Source organism: Chanos chanos, chromosome 13 (genome assembly GCF_902362185.1).
Source record: "Chanos chanos chromosome 13, fChaCha1.1, whole genome shotgun sequence".
Lineage (NCBI taxonomy): Eukaryota > Metazoa > Chordata > Actinopteri > Gonorynchiformes > Chanidae > Chanos > Chanos chanos.
Genome location: NC_044507.1, coordinates 10,497,044 through 10,517,541, shown reverse-complemented (window position 1 = coordinate 10,517,541; position 20,498 = coordinate 10,497,044). Strand labels below are relative to the sequence as shown.

The 20,498-nt window shown below is 43.1% G+C and overlaps 1 protein-coding gene across 2 annotated transcripts in view; it reads right to left on the bottom strand.

The window, feature by feature from the left end:
* Positions 1 to 20,498, bottom strand: part of tbxas1 (thromboxane A synthase 1 (platelet)) — a 53,497-nt gene that overhangs the window by 1,795 nt on the left and 31,204 nt on the right. For both annotated transcript variants that reach the window (XM_030790066.1, XM_030790065.1), the window contains 6 exons: positions 17,761 to 17,849; positions 17,321 to 17,469; positions 16,849 to 16,979; positions 15,722 to 16,072; positions 567 to 655; positions 64 to 201 (listed from right to left, as the gene is read on the bottom strand). In XM_030790066.1, coding sequence (XP_030645926.1) covers positions 64 to 201; positions 567 to 655; positions 15,722 to 16,072; positions 16,849 to 16,979; positions 17,321 to 17,469; positions 17,761 to 17,849 — 947 coding nt within the window. The remainder of the gene's footprint in view (positions 1 to 63; positions 202 to 566; positions 656 to 15,721; positions 16,073 to 16,848; positions 16,980 to 17,320; positions 17,470 to 17,760; positions 17,850 to 20,498) is intronic.

Genomic DNA, 20,498 nt, shown 5'->3' with positions numbered 1-20,498 from the left:
CGTTCACATGGACGGAGAGATGTGTTAGGATAGACAGAGACTGTCTGGTCTTTACTCTCTCACCTCTCCGGAATGAACTTCTCTGGGTCGGGCCAGTGTTGTGGGTCGTAGTGTAGATAGCCTGCTGGGATCTCCAGAATCATTCCTTTAGGCAGAAACTGCCCGTTTATAACACAGTCATGCTCGACTTCTCTCGCAAACCTGGATATTGCAGAACGACAAACACTTTACAAAAATGTTCAGGACATTACTGTCCAAAAGTAACACATTATTTCTCTATACGCGCTATAATTCACTCAGTGCACGTGTCCCCACGTCCAGGAGAGAATTACAAGCCTGGCAAAATGGCTATTCTCCAAAATGAACTGGGAAGTCTATAAAATAACCAGCCTGAAAAACATGGCTATTCTCCAAAACAAATGATTTGGTAATGTAATATAAAATCAAATGTACTCATAAGCCTAGGCCATCTGTAAATGGGAAAGTAAAACAGAGAGACTCATAGTATTCAGTTATACAGAGGTGTACAGGAATGAATGACTGACATATTTAACAGACAGTAGTACCTAAATCCTGGGGGGTACAGACGCAGGGCTTCAGAGACTACCATGTCTAAATATTTCAATTCCTGAACGTTGTTGTAATCTGGAGATTCCTGTAAAAAACAGAGTTGAAAACAGTTCTTGTTTAAATGGAAATGTTTAAAAACAAACAAACACAAAACAAAAAAAACCTTTAAAACTTCAAGTGATATGCTTCCTTTGTATTGAATGTAATAGAAGAGTGTGTATATGTTTCAGCCAGCAGAGGGCAGCACTGCTGCAGAAATCTGTTCAGCTGTGGTTATTTCAGTAAATTGTAAATTGGATTTCAAAGAAAACAGCCCTTTCAGTTAAATTAATCATGCAAACATAATTACCTGATATGAATCTTAACATATTTTTGTTGCATTTTTTATGTTCAGAAGCGGTTTGTTTTGACTGTATTCAATTCTCAAAAAGTAAAAATCCATTTGATTTGCAACTAAACATACAAAACATACAAAAACAAGTTCATATGTAGACATCAAACAAACAACTGACAAAATAAAAATATTGTAGTCTAATCTATTCTTATATTGAGTATTCTGATTCACAGCACAGCACCTAACACACATTTGTCAGCCTCTCTGTTCAGTGACATAGATGAGAACAGACTCGAGTGAGTATGGCCTGTTAGTATATGGTTGTGTGGATGCAGGGGTCAAAGAGGCAAATATACGAGCCCCCTCCAGTCTTACTGTTCTCTGGCTATGAGACAAGGAGTTCAGGCATGATGAATGACTGGTTGTACTGACATTATACTGTTTTCACAGTACAGGCAGTGACCAGAGGGCTTGGGGGGATGGGGGGGGGGGGGGGTGTGGGCAGCCGCTTGCCCTGCGCAAAGCTCTCTCAGCGTTCGGACTTAGCTGTCACTTCACGTTGCGTGCCTCCCAGTTCCCGAACGGAATGGCACGTCCCTAATGAACGCCAGGAGCGACACAACACTCCTGCTTCTCCTCGTAATGGAGCGGAGTATAGAACGCATTGTACAGCGTGTAAGACGTTTTTTCTTTTTTTTCTTTTTTCAAAGACACCCTCATTCTAAGCTCAAAGAGTTCCTCTGTTGAGAAAGGACGGCAGTGTTTGTTCTGTACAACTAGCGGCTTTCTCTTCTTCACAGCATGTTAAGAATGTTCTTTATGTCTATAACAATGTGTCTCGACCATTCCCAGTCATAGCAGGCACGCAGATGGCTAAATTTAACCATAACATACATCGTGATACAGTCTCTAAATATGAGGCCATAACGACAGAATGACTACACAGGCAACAGTGGAGTCATTCTAGTAAATTTAGTAATCTGGCACAATGGGTCTTGTAGAGGCACAGGATATTTATATATGGTAGTATAGTGCAATGGGGAACGACATGATATTGTGGAGAGATATGAGCCCTCCAAGCCCAGTGATTTATTACACACAGTAAGGCTAACAGTTACTTGGCTGAAGATTCACCTGTGACCTTGATTTCCATGCTATCCACAGTAAGAAACAGGAATGACGAGAAGGCTAAGGGTTCACAGAGACAAAACTGAGGTGGAACAGACACAACGTTAAGACAGCACACAGACAAAACTAAGACAGGACAGACACAAAGCTAAGACAGCACACAGACAAAACTACGACAGGACAGACACAAAGCTAAGATGGCACACAGACAACACTAAGACAGGACAGACAGCACACAGACAAAACTAAGACAGGACAGACACAAAGCTAAGACAGCACACAGACAAAACTAAGACAGGACAGACACAAAGCTAAGATGGCACACAGACAACACTAAGACAGGACAGACAGCACACAGACAAAACTAAGACAGGACAGACACAAAGCTAAGATGGCACACAGACAACACTAAGACAGGACAGACAGCACACAGACAACACTAAGACAGGACAGACACAAAGCTAAGACGCTACACAGACATGACCAATACAGAACAGACACAAAGCAAAGACAGCAAAGACAGCACACAGACAAAACTAAGACAGGACAGACACAAAGACAGTACAGACAGCACACAGACAAAACTAAGACAGGACAGACACAACGTTAAGACAGGACACAGACAAAACTAAGACAGGACAGACACAAAGCTAAGACGGTACACAGACACGACCAATACAGAACAGACACAAAGCAAAGACGGTACACAGACATGACCAATACAGAACAGACACAAAGCAAAGATAGCAAAGAGAGCACACAGACATAATTAATACAAAACAGACACAAAGTAAAGACAGTACAGACAGCACACAGACAACACTAATAAGACAGAACAGACACAAAGCTAAGAAGGTACACAGACACAACTAATACAGAACAGACACAAAGTAAAGACAGTACAGACAGCACACAGACAACACTAATAAGACAGAACAGACACAAAAGCAAAGACAGCACAGAGAGCACACAGACAAAACTAAGACATAACAGAGACAAATCAAAGACATTAATTTGAAATACATTTATTCACTTATTCATGATAAGATGCAAAGCCTTAGCAGAGCATTAGAGACAGCAGAGAGACAGCACAGGGGAAACACAGAGACTTCAAGCAGACAGCACCCACTGAGTTACCAACACTAAGTCAGCACAGAGACACAATACTGCAAGAGCCCAGAGACACAACACGGAAACAACAGCAAAACAAACAAAGAGACAACAGACATTTCGAGAAACATCTGGAGCTGGGACCGCGTTTCGTCTCGCCAGCACAAACAAAAGAATGTTTCCGGTCGAACGCACACGCCGGGCCCAACACGGAATAACATCAGAGCCCTGGAGCTAGACGCCAGACGACAGCAAAAATAGTACGTAGACCATATCTAAGCCGTTAATGGAGAGTCTGGTGGGGCCAGGGTATTCATGAACTGTCTGGTAGGTCTACCACAGACCAAACATTTCTCCTATTGATGCAAAGGACAGAAGGTCCATGAACTTAGAGTCAGATCATAGCAGTATATTTTACTGGCTCCAGGATGTTGGTATCTGTGATTTTGAAAGGATTCTATTTTGGTCTTTGTTTGAATACTGAGCGGGGCAAATGGGTTTTTTTTTTTTGGTTTTTATCGTTCGCTGAGACAAATAACAATTCTATCAGAACGAGCAGTCGGACTGACAAGTCATTTCATTCATTAAGCCACCTAATGTGTGTGACCATTGCCTCGTTACCGCATGCTGATTGGCCTTCTAACGGCCAGCGATGTTCAAAGGGAGTCGGAAATGGAAAAAAAAATGGAGTTTTATATTACAGTGAACGGCTTTAAAATGCCACGCTGTCTTAGCCCTTAAACATTACTGAACAGTCCAACAGTGTGAATCCAATCAACTCCGGCACCAGAACATCAGAATGACAGCACCATATTTCACTCAAACATTTATGAAAAACAAAAATAGCCGGCCGCACAGAAAACGCGAACAAAATGACTACAGATAAGACGAGAGGAGCTTCTTCATTTTGGTATGATTGACAGATCTGACCTCTACGTAACTTGCAAAAACCGCGCGCATATGGAAATTGTACAATAATTCCGTTGAATATTTTTCTAAATTGAGAAATCCATAAAGACATTAGGAGATAAAAGAGAATCCAAAGACCGTTATTACTTCGTTCAGTGAAACTGAAGACCTTCCCATGCTGTCCAAAACCCCCCATCAAGGCGTACACGCTAGAAATAGTCCTGTCGAATTTCATTTGAAGATATGGAAAGGGGAGAAATAGAGGCCTTATATGTATTCAAAAGAACATCATAACTCATTTCCCCCTACATATTTCTATCCCCTTGGTATTAATATCATCAACTTTTCTCAAAATGACATTCTTTTTGTCTGTACTGTTCATAATTTGAGCCTGCGGTTGAAACCTTTACTTGCTATCTACACAGACATACCTTTGAGTTCTTTCTTACCCCCCCCCCCCACCCCCCACCCCGTTCACATCAAGGCCTAACAGAGACAAACAAACAAACAATTACCTGCAGGATAAACTCTTTGTTTCTGTTACTGTGTGTGACAGCGTGCCTTGACCAGTCTTACTTGTTTTAACTGGGCCACCGCATGTTTTGCATTAAATCTCCGCTCTCTCTTCCCACCTCCCTCTCTCTGTGACTTCAAGCCATCTAATCTACACTGTATTCTCTCATTTGAATACAGTCCCTTAAGTGCTGTTGAAAAGTGTGTTAGACACAGGGAGAGCCTGCATAGATAACCCCCCCCCCCCTTATAATTTCCTGCATCCCAGAGGGTTTCCATAGAAACCGTTATTTATGGTTATTGATGGTGATAGAAGCATGCATGTTCAAACAAGAGATGGCTCAAGGGTATTGTTTAAAAAAAAAAAGAAAAAGAAAAGCACCAAAAAAACAAATGCAATTAGTGTCAGATTCTATTGTCTTCAAAAATGAAAGAAGAGTGGAAGGAATCAGTCTCTTTTTCAATGAGTATAAAAACCATAGATATACTATAATGGGTTGGAGTCACTCTGCTGTGTGACTTCTCTTGAATGCTAACACAATGACCAAACCTTTATTCCAAAGCCAAGAGTCACATTTCAAAGACACTAATCTCTTTTACACAGAGCAAATGCGTTTTCACATGAAATATCTAATCAGCCTTATTAGATTTACATGTCTGTGACACGCGCGAAAACTGAGTTTACATTCAGACACATATACGTGACTCTTATTCATAGTGCGGTGGCATTGTATAGCTATGACGCGAAATGAAGTCGTCAGTGAGACCACAAACTGTAAAAACAGAAGTCTTGTAACCAAGACCAAAATAAAAAGCTGTTCATTTCACTCAAAAGATATATCTAAAATCACTCTTACTTTCTGTGGGCGTGATTATGGAGAGAAGAGAAGTAAAATACAGCTCTGCCCAAGTATGGTTAAACCAGCTGAATGAATGAATAACAATTGGGCAAAACGAATCACAAATCCAAATTAAAATCACCTGACTGGAAAATCAACTTCATTTTACTGTCAGAACAGATGACAAATTTGTTGGGCGAGATTTGTATTTGTGCCAACACATGCAGCCACGGGAGGTGAAACAAAGCCCGATGTAGTGGGAAACAATCTAAAATAGAGTTCACTGCACAAAACGCATGAAGGGTCAAGAGAGAGAGAGAGAGAATGAGAGGCTCAGAGAGAGATCAGCATTAGAAGGAAAGAAAAAAAAAGACAGCAGAGAGATTGAGAGAAACAAAGAAAGATTGAGTTAGACACACAGGCACAAACGCACTGGTGGGAGGGACCGAAGAGACCAGAGGAATTAATACAGTCGGATCAATAAAGCAATAGGTCTGCGCCCAGCACACCCCCTCCATTCCAGGAAACCTACCACACTCAAGCCCTCACTATTCTAAATACACATCCCACATAGCATAAAGCCTGCAGCCAATCAGAACTCTTAGGTACACAGGGAACCGTGACCTGGGCACAGGTCCTCCCTGCAGTGCAGAAAAAAAAAAAGACCATTTCAATCTCTCTGAAACCGTTCACCCACACACAACCGATCACCTGCCGTCCTCATTCTTAGAGCTTTCTGAGAGCTTTCAGGAGTGCTCCAAACCGTGAGGGCTGAGAGAGAATAATTAGCCAATAATCAGGGGAAAGAAATCAAATAAGTGTAACTACGGGGTTGAGAATTGTTTTAGACTCTGCAGCACTGAGGAAAGGTTCTCATCTCTTTAAGCAAATCCCAGAAGCGACCGAGTTCTGGCGTTGACTTGGACAAACAAAAGGCGAAACAAACCAGACGAAGACGATATTTCTTTTTCTTTCTTTCTTTTTTTTTTTTTTTCCTTTTGATACTGTCTCGTGTTGCACCGGGCAACGCGGTCCTACACTCTCGAGTCCTTTCATGAGCGCATCTACTCTATCCAATCAGATGGAGAAAAAAACCAAACATTCTTTTCATCTGCCGCATTCTCAACTTCACACGCTCTCTCAAGGGTAACGGGCTGACTCTTAACACACTCAGTTCGATTGTCTACCTTCTGGACGAGACGTCACGGACAGTTCAGCGCTTGCTCTTTCGATGGAAGCGTTTCGGCTTTTTCTAATACAATATCATCATGCTAATTAATGCTTCTGTCGCATTTATTTCAAAGCATAATGAGACGTTTAGTCTCCAAGAGGAGAAGAGGAGATGGTGTCATGATGAGGCCGGATGACAGAAAACGCAGTTCGTTCGGGCCGCCTGTGAAGTTCTAAGTTTCCAGAAGAACGTACAGCACCTTCAAGAGAACATGACAGCTAACAAGACGCTGTTGTAGAACAACTGCCCGAAGGAAAAAGACAACGTAACAACATATGCTTTGAACAAATCCTTTGAACAATCTGTGTCTGTTTTTTTTTTTTTATTATTCAGTATGATGACTTGGTTGGGATTTGTTGATTTTTTTATTTCCAACAAACGTCAACAAGTGGTTGCTATGTATAATAACTTCTCATTGGCAGAAGGCGAGGCCACATTCTCCCTGGATTTGTGAAAGCAGTGAGAAAGCAGCCATTTTCAAGGTTTCTAGCAAATGCAACACAGAGGAAAAGGCACACACACACACACACACACACACACACACACATGCACGCACGTACGCACACGCACACACACACGCACAAACAAGAACAAATCCACCAGGGAGAGAAATATATCTATGTAAGAGCAAAAGAAACATAACAATGTGAATATTCATTCCATGGTTGGAAATAAATTTTTTAACAGCATCCCCAAATCTAACGGTTCTGGGAATCTAAGTACCAGTGAGTTTTTTTCCTACCATCAAGGGCTTTTAGTTCCGAAATGTTTGGTTATTTTAGCCATCTCTGCCTTAATTTACCGTGGTTTAACGGTTCGACCGTTTCTGGCTTGCATCCGTATTGTGTTTGGGGAAACATCACAGGCAGTTTGGACTGTACTGCCTGAACTGCAGTTGGGGTCGGGGGGGTCGGGCATGGGAGGGCGGGGTGTGGGGGGGAGGTCAGTGGCGTTCGTTCTCTCGTTCCCATGCATCTTTCTCTTTCTCTGGCTTCATCTACATCCATGAAATCCAAGAGGAATGCAAATCTCCCTCATCCCGACCCACAATCCTATAAAACCTCCCTTCCCCTCCCCTCCCAAAGTCTCCCTGCCTGTGCGGCTTGGCCCTAGACCCAGAGCCCCATCACCTACAGTGTATGCCTCTCTCATTCTCCCCCTAATGATTTTCATATGGGCGCTCAGTATCTCTGAGATGGAGTTATTAGGCACCCAGTGCAGGCTCTACAGTTATCACTCTCTGTAGCACTAAGCTTCTTTTATTCAATTTGATCCAACGTGTGGGGAAAATAGGCCTGTAATGGACATTCAAATAACAGGCCATAAGCCTCCCTGCATTGAGAGCAATTACGTGGGGTTTTGCCGTAATGATAATACGCTGTTTGTCCACGCTGCTGAAATACCTATTACCTTTGGTAGTTGCGCACTCTCTTTACCTCTCTCTCTCTCTCTCTCTCTGTATATGTATATATATATATCCCTCTGTCTCTCTCTCTCTCTCGCTAACACACACACACACACACACACACACATGCATGCATGCACATGTGTGCACACACATGCACACACACTGTTTTGCCCTGTTCAAACAGTGCTCAGTGGGCCTGTTTACCCTTACTTAGAACACACACAGACGCACACTGAGCCACAGCAAACATTACATAAGCCTCTGAATCTGCCTAGAAGGTTATTAGCTGAAACAACGCTTTGGCTAATATCTAGGGTACATGTTTGATTTGAAAATAGATGGCCATTACTGAATATATGTGTTTGATATGACAGGCAATTATTTAACAGAGTATCATAATGAAAAACCACAGAGATGGCCTTCAGTAAAGCAGGGCCCACAGAGAGGGACTAGTGCCATGATATGTCACATTGTTTGAAAGACATTACAAAACCGCAATCAGATGCTAACTCTGCATACATGGAGGGAGCTGCACACAGGACAAAGACAAACTTCAGGTGTGTGGAGTACTTTTGGTTCTTTCAGCGACAACTCTTTACGCATGCGGCAGACACTTAACACAGGATGAGGGTCGACGCGCAAAGTCTTACCGAATACGGATAGGGTTGCCCTGAAGAGAAGAGGGAGAAAAAGAGGAAGAGAGAGAAAAAAAGAGATATTGTGCCAAAAGAAAAAAAAAAAAACACTGAGATTGAGATCTTTATGTCTCCTTTGATACACTTAACTCCAGCTTCAGAGCAGAGACAAAGCCAGTTAAATAATGTCAATGCGATTTCTATGGAAAAACACCAAGGCCCGCCGTCGCCATGGCAGCAACGCTCAGGTTCATTTCCATGTCCCCCAGGAGTCAGGGCAAAGGGGCGGGGGGGGGGGGGGGTCGTCTTTAACAATAGCTGGCATATGACAGCTGCTTACATTCAGGACACATCAGTCAGAGGAGACGGGGACTGAATGACACAGAGTGTGTGTGTCTGTGTGTGTGTTTATGGCAGTTTAAGGTACGCGTGCCACAGGAGTTCTCCTTTTCTCTCTCCCAAGGGTCTTCGCATCTTAGTGCGGCCTGTAACCGTGACAGCAGCGGTTTGATGACTCCATCTGTTCTAAAGCCATTACAGAAAAGAGGGGGAGATTGGAATGACCACTGCATGAACGCTCGAAAAAACCCTAACCCGGAGAGGAGTTATCTTTCTTTTCTTCCAGTATCGTAACCATCTGCAGCGAATGGCCAGAGAAAACTTTTCAAAGTCTATATAATGAAGGAGATTCAGCTTGATTGCTTTATGTGGGGAGAAAAGCTTGATACGAAGGCATCTGAAAACAACGAGAACGCACAGGTAACTTGTAGCATAGTGCAGATTAACAGGTTGTCAATACGGGAGAAAATGCCAGTGAAGAAAACGCTAACGAAAGCCCAAAATGCCACAATGTGCCTTATTTGTTGCTGATCAAATGAACAAAAGAAAAGATCAGCAGGAAGTCTTAAATCACGTTTTCTTCTAAGACAGGGATTAAGTCAAAGAGCTTGTGGCAGTGATTTGTATGTGTGACTGTGTGTTCGGATGGGTCGTCAGAGAAATGCATGTGAATGAATAATGAATTACAGATGACCTGCTCCCATTGGCCCAGACTCAAATGTCTTAACATGAGAGCGTCTGACGTCAGCAGCGGATCCATGCAGGTCTACACACACACACACACACACACGTGGCCTATAGGGAGAAAGCTGGAGAAACACTGAACATTAAGAGTGCATCCTTTGGGATGAGCGAGGGCTGCTGCTCTGCCTGTCCATCCTGAGGACATGTCTCTGCCTGTGTTGTCTTTTCTCTCCAGCGTGACAGGCATCTCCGAGCAGACAGAGAGGCTCGCAAAGCCGCTGGGAGACAGTCGTGAGAAGTGTGCATCACAAACACAGAGGTAGAGAGAGAGAGAGAGAGAGAGAGAGAGAGAGAGAGAGAGAGAGAGAGAGGGAGGCACATACACACACGACCAGTCCACGTTCCCCCATAGGCCATTTCTAATGTGGTATTTAAAACCATACTGATCCACACATTACCAGTTCTCCTTCAGCGGTGTGATATCAACACATGTGACATTTTAATTCCCACATGGTATGAATCCAACTCGAGTACAATATATCCCCGTTTCTGAGTGAAATGTTCCTTTTTCTTTATCACCTCTGTCCCGTCTTTCACAAAGTCTTCTCCATCCTTCCTTTACTCCAGCTGGATGCAGGCTCTCCAGGCTCATACGAGGTCGAGTCATTCTCTCTCTCACACACAGATACACACAGATACACACACACACACACACACACACACACACACACCCCCGCACACACAAATTCTCTCTCTCTCTCTAACTCAGTCTCTCTGTCTTTCTTTTTCTCTCTCCACCGGGCTAGAGAGTCTGGGTCTCATCACGCAGGAGATGGTGGCTGTGTTTCCCCCTGATCAGATCCTGAAACAGCCCCCTCCCTGCTCTCTTACCGCCCCTCACTGTTATTACTGCTGCAGGGTTAATACCACACAGACCCCCTGTCTTCTCAGCCTTTCTCTCCCTCCTTCTCTTCAATTCTCCAGGCTTTTAACCACTGCCAAATAAAGGAACACGATACCTGAATCTCACACATCTCTGCTCTCTTTCCCCCTCCCCTCTCTCTCTCTCTCTCTCTTTCTCTCTCTCTCTTTCTCTCTCACTAATTTTCAAACATTGTCTTTAATTTCATCCAGCACTAAACAAAGATTCCAGCATGAAAAAAAACAAATCACGAGCGAAATGGTAAAACTCATTTCATTCGGTTCCTTTTTTCCCCTTTCATCCGTTCTTTGGCAGGAAAGGCCGTTTTTTTTTTCGCACGACTTTTCAAATGCTAGAGGAAAAACAACAGCCGACGGTGTATGGGAACCGACAGCTGCGGCACTCGGGTTGCTGTCGGATCAAACAGGCTCTTATTGAGTTTTGCAGGGGGGGGGGGAGAACAGCAGCTCTTTATTCAGACCTGAGTGATATGAATGAGGAGAGATGAGAGCTTCATACGTCTGAGAGAGAGGCAAAAAACCCCCTGGAGTCTGTTCCTCACAGCTACAGGACCATGAATGATTTATACAGGAAAGGTAAGCTTCTTGCTGCCTTCTCTCTTCATTTTCGCCTTCCTCCTAACGCGCTGTGCCTCGCTCTTCTAGCGCCCACCGTCCATTCCTTAGCCCCCCCCCCCCCCCCCCCCCACACACACCCCCCCCCCCCACCCCCCACCCCCTTAACATCCGTGTCTGTTCCTCATTCTCGTCCTCGCTTAAGAACCGGTCTGTTATTTTCTGTCTCTCTTTTGAACACAAAATGTTTAATTCCTTCTCTAGTTTTGCTTTGCTCAGTTTGTCATGTGACAGTGATCTCTGTCTCTGTCTCTGTCTTCCTTTCTTCTTGTCTCTTCATCTCTCCCTTTCTGTCTCTCTCTCTCTCTCTCTCATCAGTTCATTTCATTGAACTTTTCGTTTGCTCTTTTCTCTTGCCGGGGCAGGCAGTTGCGAGGTTGTTGGTTCTGGGAGGATAAGTTTGGGTCGGTACTCTCTGTTGGAGCCACGCAGGCTAAATGCCTCCATAAACCCAGATAAGAGGAGAGAGGTCAGAATGGGGTCACTGATTAACTGCTAACATCAGAGTGTGTGGTGGGACCACACTGGTAATGCAACCCACAGGAGGGAGTTATATTGATTAAAAAATGGCATTGGCGGTCAGAGGTAATGGAAAACTGCAGCTTCAAGGCATTAAAATAACCATGTCTAACCATTTGGATCTCTCTCTCTCTCTCGCTCTCTCCCTCTCTCTCTCTCACTCTCTCTCTCTCTGTGTGAGAGTGTGTGCATAGTATGCAGGAGCATATATTAAGCTCTACTTTTACATCACCACATATTAAAAAGCCATCAGATTAGTTAAGCGAACGTAATGACTGCTTCTAAACCAGCAATCTTGGCCCTTCTGATACAGGCGCTTCGCTCTTAGACCTATTCTTCTTTTCTATCAACCTCGTTAAAAACAGGCATGTTCTTCCTCCCCCCACCTACACCACCCCTGCCCTCTCTGCTCCTGTCCTTGCTCCTTCTCCTCACTTTTCCCTCTCATCCTGTCTCTCTCTCTCTTTCTTTCTCTCGCTCAGTGCTGTGTGTGCGTGTGTGTGTGTGTGTGTGTGTGTGGAGTGGCACAGCAGGGATGGCCTAAGCTGGAAACATGTAATTTAAGCAGTAGTTCTCTCCTTCCCGCCTCCTGTCTCCCACCTTCTGCATGACTCATTACCTGACGCTCCGTTTTTTTTTTTTACGTTGATATAAAAAAGAAAGGAAATTAATGGCAGACCCCCTGGGGAGACAGAGTAGAGCTAAAGAAAAGGAAATAAGGGGAAAAGGACATTGAGGTACTGTTGTGTATAGACAGCCAGTTAGCCACCAGGACCAGACAATTACATGTTTGCCACTGAAGACCCCACAATGGTTGGAAAAAAAATAAATAAATAAAAAGGATGGTGTGGCGGATCTGGAATGGAGAATATTGACTCACTGCAGGTGGTTCTGAGAGAGGACAGGGGGTGAGAGAAAGAGCCTTTTTGGTTAAGAGCCAAAGCCAAGAACCGCAGACACCTGTGTGAATAGCGGGGCCTTCGATGAGGAGTTCACGTGGAGACGCACGGAAATAAACCGTTCAGATGACACAGTGCTAAATATTCATGCACGAGAAAATCGAAAACATTTCAAACCAAAGATGACAAACGAACCTTGAAATAAGTTTGGTCTAGCATTGAGCATGCAGATTTAACATTCCTGTGATATCCTTTTACAGCATCGGTTTGTATCAAAGCTACACGCATTTATTTCTTTATTTTAGGTTGGAGTACACAGTCACTTAGCCCAAAGCTCATGGTGTTGTTATGAAGTCATTTCGGTTAATGCGGTGGCAAACGTCATTATCCGTTTCAACAACATTATTTTGCCTCAGAAGCTCCACACGCTGTTTGTTTGATACAGAGTAAACATGACATGTAACTCAATGCCACAGTATCATTGTGTTCAGTTAATGTGATAGCATAAACCAACATAAACAAATTCACGTCGTGTTTGCGAGGCGAAATGACATTTCGAAAGCTTTTAGCGCCGCGACTGAGGAGAACTTGGACACTGTCCGCGGCGTTTTTCTGAAAAAAAAAAAGGTTTTTGAAGGATTTTAGGCATCTCAGTACGGCAGATTTCTAAAGTTGAGCCAAAGCGACGTAGTATCAGTCAGCCAAGAGGCTGACCTTCATTTAGTCTATGGCCAGATGGCTCTAAAATGGATCCCCGGCTGGTCCATAAAAGAAGTTAATGTGAACAGGTATCGCTGCGTATGCAATTGAGTTCTGACGGCAAGCAAGAATAAATTCACTCCTGCTGACACAAGACGTCGCAGCACAGCTGAAGTCTGCAGGTACTGTTATTGAAAACTTGTCCCTAATTTTTCCCTTACCGCTTGTGAGACAACATGTTTTTGAATTTAAGTTTTTTTTTGTGCTTAGCTTTGCTCTGCCATTATATTTAAGGGTATTCGTTGTCACAGTAACTCTAGGTCTTGCAATAAGCTCTACAACGGTGAGAAAAATAAATACTCGATTCAAACAATGTCAAACTGAAGACTGCCTACACATAATAAGCAGAGGAATTTGCTGTCCTAAACAAAGGGTTTATTCATCTTTAAGCCATGACATTAAATATGGTAAACAATTCAAGGAAATCAATAAAACAACACAAAGTGAGTTGACTTTTTTGAAGACCAGTGAATTATTATACATGACTATATGAAGAAGTGAAAACGAGTAATTATGTACGTGTGCGTCGCACTTTTTTCTTTCATATTTAAGGTTTCTTTAAACATAAACACAATTGGCCCTCATAAATGTACATGTACCTTCCTTCCGACAAATGAATAAGGAAAAAAGCTCCAGTGTGATTTTTACATTTAAAGCTTTTTGTGTTCAAGTTTCTTTGTGCTAAGGCTATTAAACGCTGACTTCTTTAGAAGTGGAAAGAGAACATGAGAGAGGGAGTGAATGAATGAAGGAGATGAAAGAGAAGAAAAGGGGGGGATTGATACAGATCTGCTCATGGCTTGTTTGATCCCTCTCCTGCGGTCGTCCGCGTGGCCTTACCAGTCGGAGCGTTAAGATTCAGGAGAGGCGAGCGTGTGTTTAACAAGGTCGTATTTATGTGTCAGTTGTTAAGTCTGTATAATGGGAGAACATTTAACAGCCAGGCTGGAACAGTGCTTTTACAACTGAGCGTTTTGTTTCAGCCCCACACACACTCACACGCACATGTACGCATGCTTATGGAAGTACAAACGCACACACACACACACACACACACACACACACATATATATATATACACATGCAATGCAGCTCAAAGGGAGGCTGTAGTCCATGTCAGGCTGATGTACAATGCTCCGCACTTTTACGGTTCTCTCTCACTCCTGCGTCTGTGCACAACTTAATCTGCGTGTAAAAGCAACAATCTTTTTTTTATTTAATCACAGTTTTCATCAAAACTGTATTAAGCCAAATCTGTGGAAGATCACGTGTTTTGTTGATCTCATCATGCACACACAGTGGAGCATTTGACTGTACATACTAGTGATCACAAAAAGAGAGTCAATGAAAATGTATTTTAAAAACAGTGGTATAGGATAACTTCTTTTCCACAACACGCATATACCTCTCTCTCTATCTTTTCTGCTGTACCCTCAAAAGTATGTCAAAAATGCTTCATCTTCCCTTTGTACTACAGACTGCTGGTCTATGCTCAAAAGCTATCTACTCTCTCTCTCTCTCTCTCTCTTTCTCTCTCCCTCTCTCTCTCTCTCTCTCTCTCTCTCTCACACACACACACACACACACGGTGGCAGGCAGGGCAGGCACGTGCAGAGCTGTTCTTTATGTATGACTGTGTGTCGGTCCCCTGCTCTGATAACACTGCTTATAGAGGAAGCTGAATTAATGATAGACCGCAGCAGAACAGCTGAAAACCTCATGTAAACCTATCACCTAAAAATACACTCAGGCAACTGAGGATTTGCCCTGTTATGAAACCAACGATAGAAAACCTTTTTAAAAGAAGGTAAAAAAAAAAATCAGCATCCAAAGCTAAAATACAGCTTTCTTGTGTAATTTGAATATACTCTCAAAGAGGCAGCACAGAGAAAAGTCTTCTGGTCATTACAGGGGGCAAAAAAGATAAAGAAAGTAGTCATCATCAATCTGAGAACCAGTGAACAAAAAACAGTACCCCATTCACACATCCCCAAAAATAACTCAACTCAGCCATACACATACACAAGTCTTTTTTTTTTTCGCCAACAGAAAGCAGAGGCTGTTCTCTCAAAAGTGCCCAAACGCTGACGTAACACCGGTCAGTTTAATATCCTCATTATAATGAAAACTGAAGCACGCGCCGTATTCTGCAGCAGAGAGCCGTGTTTTTCATGTTTTAATTCGTGGATGAATGAATGACTGAATGGATAAGTAGATGAATGCATTTACAATTACGTGAGGGAGGAAAAGGAGACGCGCAGTAAACGCGCATGGGGTCTGCACTCACGTGTCTGGCGTAGAAGTCGTCCACCTCTCTTTGCACTTTTTCCTGGCACTCCGGGTGAACGGCCAACAGGTAACAGACGAAGGCCAGCGTGTTGCTGCTGGTCTCGTACCCCGCCAGGAGGAAGAGGAACGCCTGCCCCACGATCTCGTCCTCCGTCATCATCCTCTTCTGCGGCCCGCGTTTGGGCGACTCTCCCGCCGCCCCGTTCTCCTGTCCGTCGGCCGCGTGCGCGGAGCCCTGCTGGCCGTAGGCCTGTTCGTCGGCGTGGTTGACCACGTCGAAGTGTTCCAGCGACACCAGCTCTTTGCTGCTCCTCGCCTCCAGCATCAGCTGCAGGAAGTCGCGCCGTCTCTACGGACAACGAATGTCAAAAGAACAGTCCGATTTTGTTTTTTGTTTTTTTTGTTCAGAAATGAGCTCATAATTGTTCTTTGATCAGAGGGTGAAAGAGGTCAGAGTGTGTGACCGGAGGGGTGCTGGCGCTTATTTGGGATCATTTGGCGAGTCAGAGCACTGAGAGTGCAAGCTGGAATGAATCGTCTGCTTACGGCGTAAAATCGAACAGGTTCACTTTTACACGAAGATGTTCTGCAAACTTGTGATCTCGATGGAATCAAGTAAATGTTATTCATTCACCTGTGCTGGCGCGCAAACGTTTATTTTAAAAAGATTTACCTTGAGATAAGCTGGTAACACTCAGTCAAGCCACTGAACTTCAGTGTTGATATCAACTAAAGCTAACACGATTTTGTGGACAGACAAAAAAGGCCTAAGAGTTGGTTATATGGGAGTTTTTTCATTCACCGTGCATGAATGCTGGACATCAATGTTGCGTACTAGAGTTCTCATGTGTATTTATGTATATTGTCTAACCAAATGCAACCTGCTGTGATTGAATGGGGCAAATGTTACTAACGTCGCTCATGCTATCTTTATGCAAATTTGAACTTTGAGAGCAGTTTGAGAGTTAAATAAAATGACATAATGCTTTGAAATACATCTAAAAAGGAGATTTTACATTGTGCTGGACTGCAACATTCGAGTAACACATCAGGAGAGTCTACAGGGTTTGGCTCAGAGAACAGGCCTCTACACTAATGTGCTATGGATTGACTCTAATGCTCTACCTGCTCGACTGGCAGCTCATCTCTCTGTTTGATGATCTTCTGGATGCAGTTGATGAAAAAACCATTCATCTCATCCCTCCTTTTGTTGGGAATGATGCCAGCCAGAGGGCCAATTAGGAAAGGAAAAGCCACTGAGGAAAGAGAAGAAAACACAAACAAACAAACAAAAAAAAGAGCAAGAGGAGTTAGCTCATTATCAGCAAATCCCGGATCTTAAAACTCTTATTCTATAAAGACAAGACAAATTATCCTTCTCCTTTCTCCTAATGACTGGACCAGCATGTATATTGCACTCTTTAATATTAATTGCACCCTGCCGTTAATGACCTCCACAAGAGCTGTAGTCATAACCACTGGTAAATAATTTAAAAGGAGGATAAAAAAACTTTTTTTTTCTGTAAAACAGTAGGCTTTGTGAACATCAGGCTGATGGTAAGGGCCAATCATTGGTTTCTATGGTGACAGCACTCACTGAAGAACAACAGGATTGGTCTGAAGAAGGAGAAAGTGAAGAACTTCTGGGCGTGATGGACGAAGGGGTCATTAGGGTCATTCTGAGAGTCGACCTGAGTTCCAAAGGCCACACTTGCGATCACGTCCATGGTGAAGCAGCCAAAACACCTGAGAATGAGTCACTCTAATAAATCACTATGTTTATGAATATTTTCATATTTAAACACAGAAAGTTAAGTATACACACAGGGACCTATGAAAGATTAACATTTCTCATTTTATAAATCATTTTTAAGATGTTAAAAAAACAAGATATTCTCTCTATATTTACATTGTCTGTGATTACATATGACTTAATACGGATACATAGCGCTGCAGATGCAGACACACACTTGAGTGCGCAGACACTTGGACACACTCGGACACACACACACACACACACACACACTAAAGGCAGACCTGTGAATGTCAAAGCTTTCTCCAGATTCAGCGTACGCTGTCAGGTTGTTCAATAAAGTGTCAGTGGCTGTATTGATCAGAGGAACCATCTGGAAAAGCACAATGGTGCAGATATCATCAACAAACAGTACAATCTCAGCACCATTTTCTTCAGATCACATCCCACAGCAACACGCACACTCCCTTAAAAAAAAAACAAACAAAAAAAAAACAGCTGTGTAACACAAATTCTGCAGATCAAAATAGAAACCCTCCTTTAAAGAAAAAAAAAATCTCACCCAAATACTCCATACAGACAGCGCTTCAACTGGAGTCAGCTCTTTACCATACCTTGCACCAGTGAATGAAATTACATTAAGATCTATCCACATATGAATCAAGCACTATCTAATTCCAGTGCTTTTCACTTACATGTGACTCACCTTTACTTAAAGTAAGTAATGAAGAATGCAAAAAAAAAGCATGTAGTGAATGATTTGCATGAATTAGCTCTTTTGGAGATGGAGATAAAGGAGTGGGTAGTTGGCATGCTGTGTAGCGGTTCTACAACTCCAACCATCTATATGAGTCTGGGTGAGGATACCACCACGCAAAGAATCAATTATAATCCCATTAAAGTCCGCTTGATTACAGAGGTCATTACCAAGGGGAAAAGCGTACTGATGATGATGGATCCAACCGGGCCTAATTAATTCATTTATTCATTAAAAGAAAAAGCCTACCAAGCACTGTATACCAAGACTTAGGCTACTGTTGATTTTTCAACGCACTCCAGACAAAATGCACTTCGCCATAAAAATGTAAGACTCAACAGGACGAAAAATACGACTGATTACGAAATGGGTGTAACACAATCATAAATGAATGCAAATTAATCCAAAAAAACCCCCCAAAAAAACCCTGAACTGACTTCAGTGGCAACACTTGTTATATCAAGTAGAACAATCCTGATATTTCATATTCTAGCTTTATTTTCCTCTTAGAACACACCCTGGTGTCTTCTACCATACAATGGCTTTCCTTACAGTATAAACAAACATAAGAGTGCAGGATTCTACACACACCAGGTATTGGAGTCCAGAGTTCAACACACAATAGGAATTACAGTCCAGTGTTCTACACACAACAGGAATTACAGTCCAGTGTTCTACACACAATAGGAATTACAGTCCAGTGTTCTACACACAATAGGAATTACAGTCCAGAGTTCTACACACACCAGGAATTGTAGTCCAGAGTTCTACACACACCAGGAACAAGAGACCAGAGTTCTACACACAATAGGAATTATAGTCCAGTGTTCCACACATAATAGGAATTATAGTCCAGAGTTCAACACACAATAGGAATACAGAGCCTGGAGCGGTACACACAATAGGGACCCAGGGCCTAGTCCTGTAGCAGTTAGTGCTGCCCAGTGAGTCAGAGCCTGATAAGGGATATGAGGGCCTTGTGATAACACAGAGGGCTAAGGCTAGGTCATGCCACACTATGTCAGAGTGTCTTTGCGCTGCTTCACACCATTCTATGTCTCTCTCTCTCCCTCTCACTCAGTTAAGGCTGGGCTGAGCTGCAGGCAGAAAGAACGAGGCAGCCTGTGCAGTGTGGTATGAAGGACTGAAGCCCTCTTCTCTGACACCCATGACTGGAGCTGTGATAATCCAGGAGCAGATATTAAACCTGTCTATTGATCTTCACTGAGAGGAGGAGAGGAGATGAGGAAAGAGAGAGAGAGAGAGAGAGAGAGAGAGAGAGAGAGAGAGAGAGTCTGTAGAGAGCTGTACAGAAGGTGAAAACTAGTGATGGAGAGAAGCCATAATTCCCTCTAGAATGTTCTGTTGTTTGCTGGAGAGAGAGAGATGTCCACTAAATTTAACTATGCCATCAGAGTGTGCTTTATCGCTTTATTTTAGGGAATCTATATATATATATATATATATATATATACACACACACACACACACATAATTTTTTTTCCCATACTCGAATCCCCAGTTCTTGCCTCCATTGAAAAAATCTGCCTTCACCCACTGTGAATACAAGTGAATGTACAACATACATACCAAGTCCCAGACTGTTAGTACAGCCAGGGTATGACTCACACTGGTTCAATGAACTGACACATTCAGGAATCTCTGTTCAATCTGGATTCAGATCTCAAACTACAACCAAAAGTCATATGTGAACATCATGGCTCAGTGCGAGTTCATATTTATGGTGAGAGACAATTGCAGGTAACTTTAATCGAGTGCAAACTCTTTTATCTAATTCCGCTATTGTTAAAGTTGACTTGTTTTTGAAAGACGCAGCTAGTTTATGTGATGAAATCCTTTAACAGTGTAAATGCTTTGCTGGACGGTCTTTGGAACAGAAGGTCTATTTCTTGAGTCTCTATGGCTTTGTGCTGTGGTGTGGACCGGGGTGTATTTTAGCGACTTTAGGAGAGACGGTAAACATATAGAGAGGAGTCTTTTGGAGCTGGGCGGGGTGTATTTAAAGCCTGCGCGTGTTGGAGCGAGTCGGCCCTGGTCTCACGGGCTGATGAAGAAGCACAGGATGGCTGATGCGAGATGACAGGATCAGTGTCCTTTGTCTCTCTCTCCTGCTTCAGCAGCACTAATGAAAATCGATACAGGCGGCAAGAGCCATCACACACACATACACATACACACAAACTCTCTCTCTCTCCCTCACACACACACCTATACACACATATTGAGAATGCCTTTACATGAGTA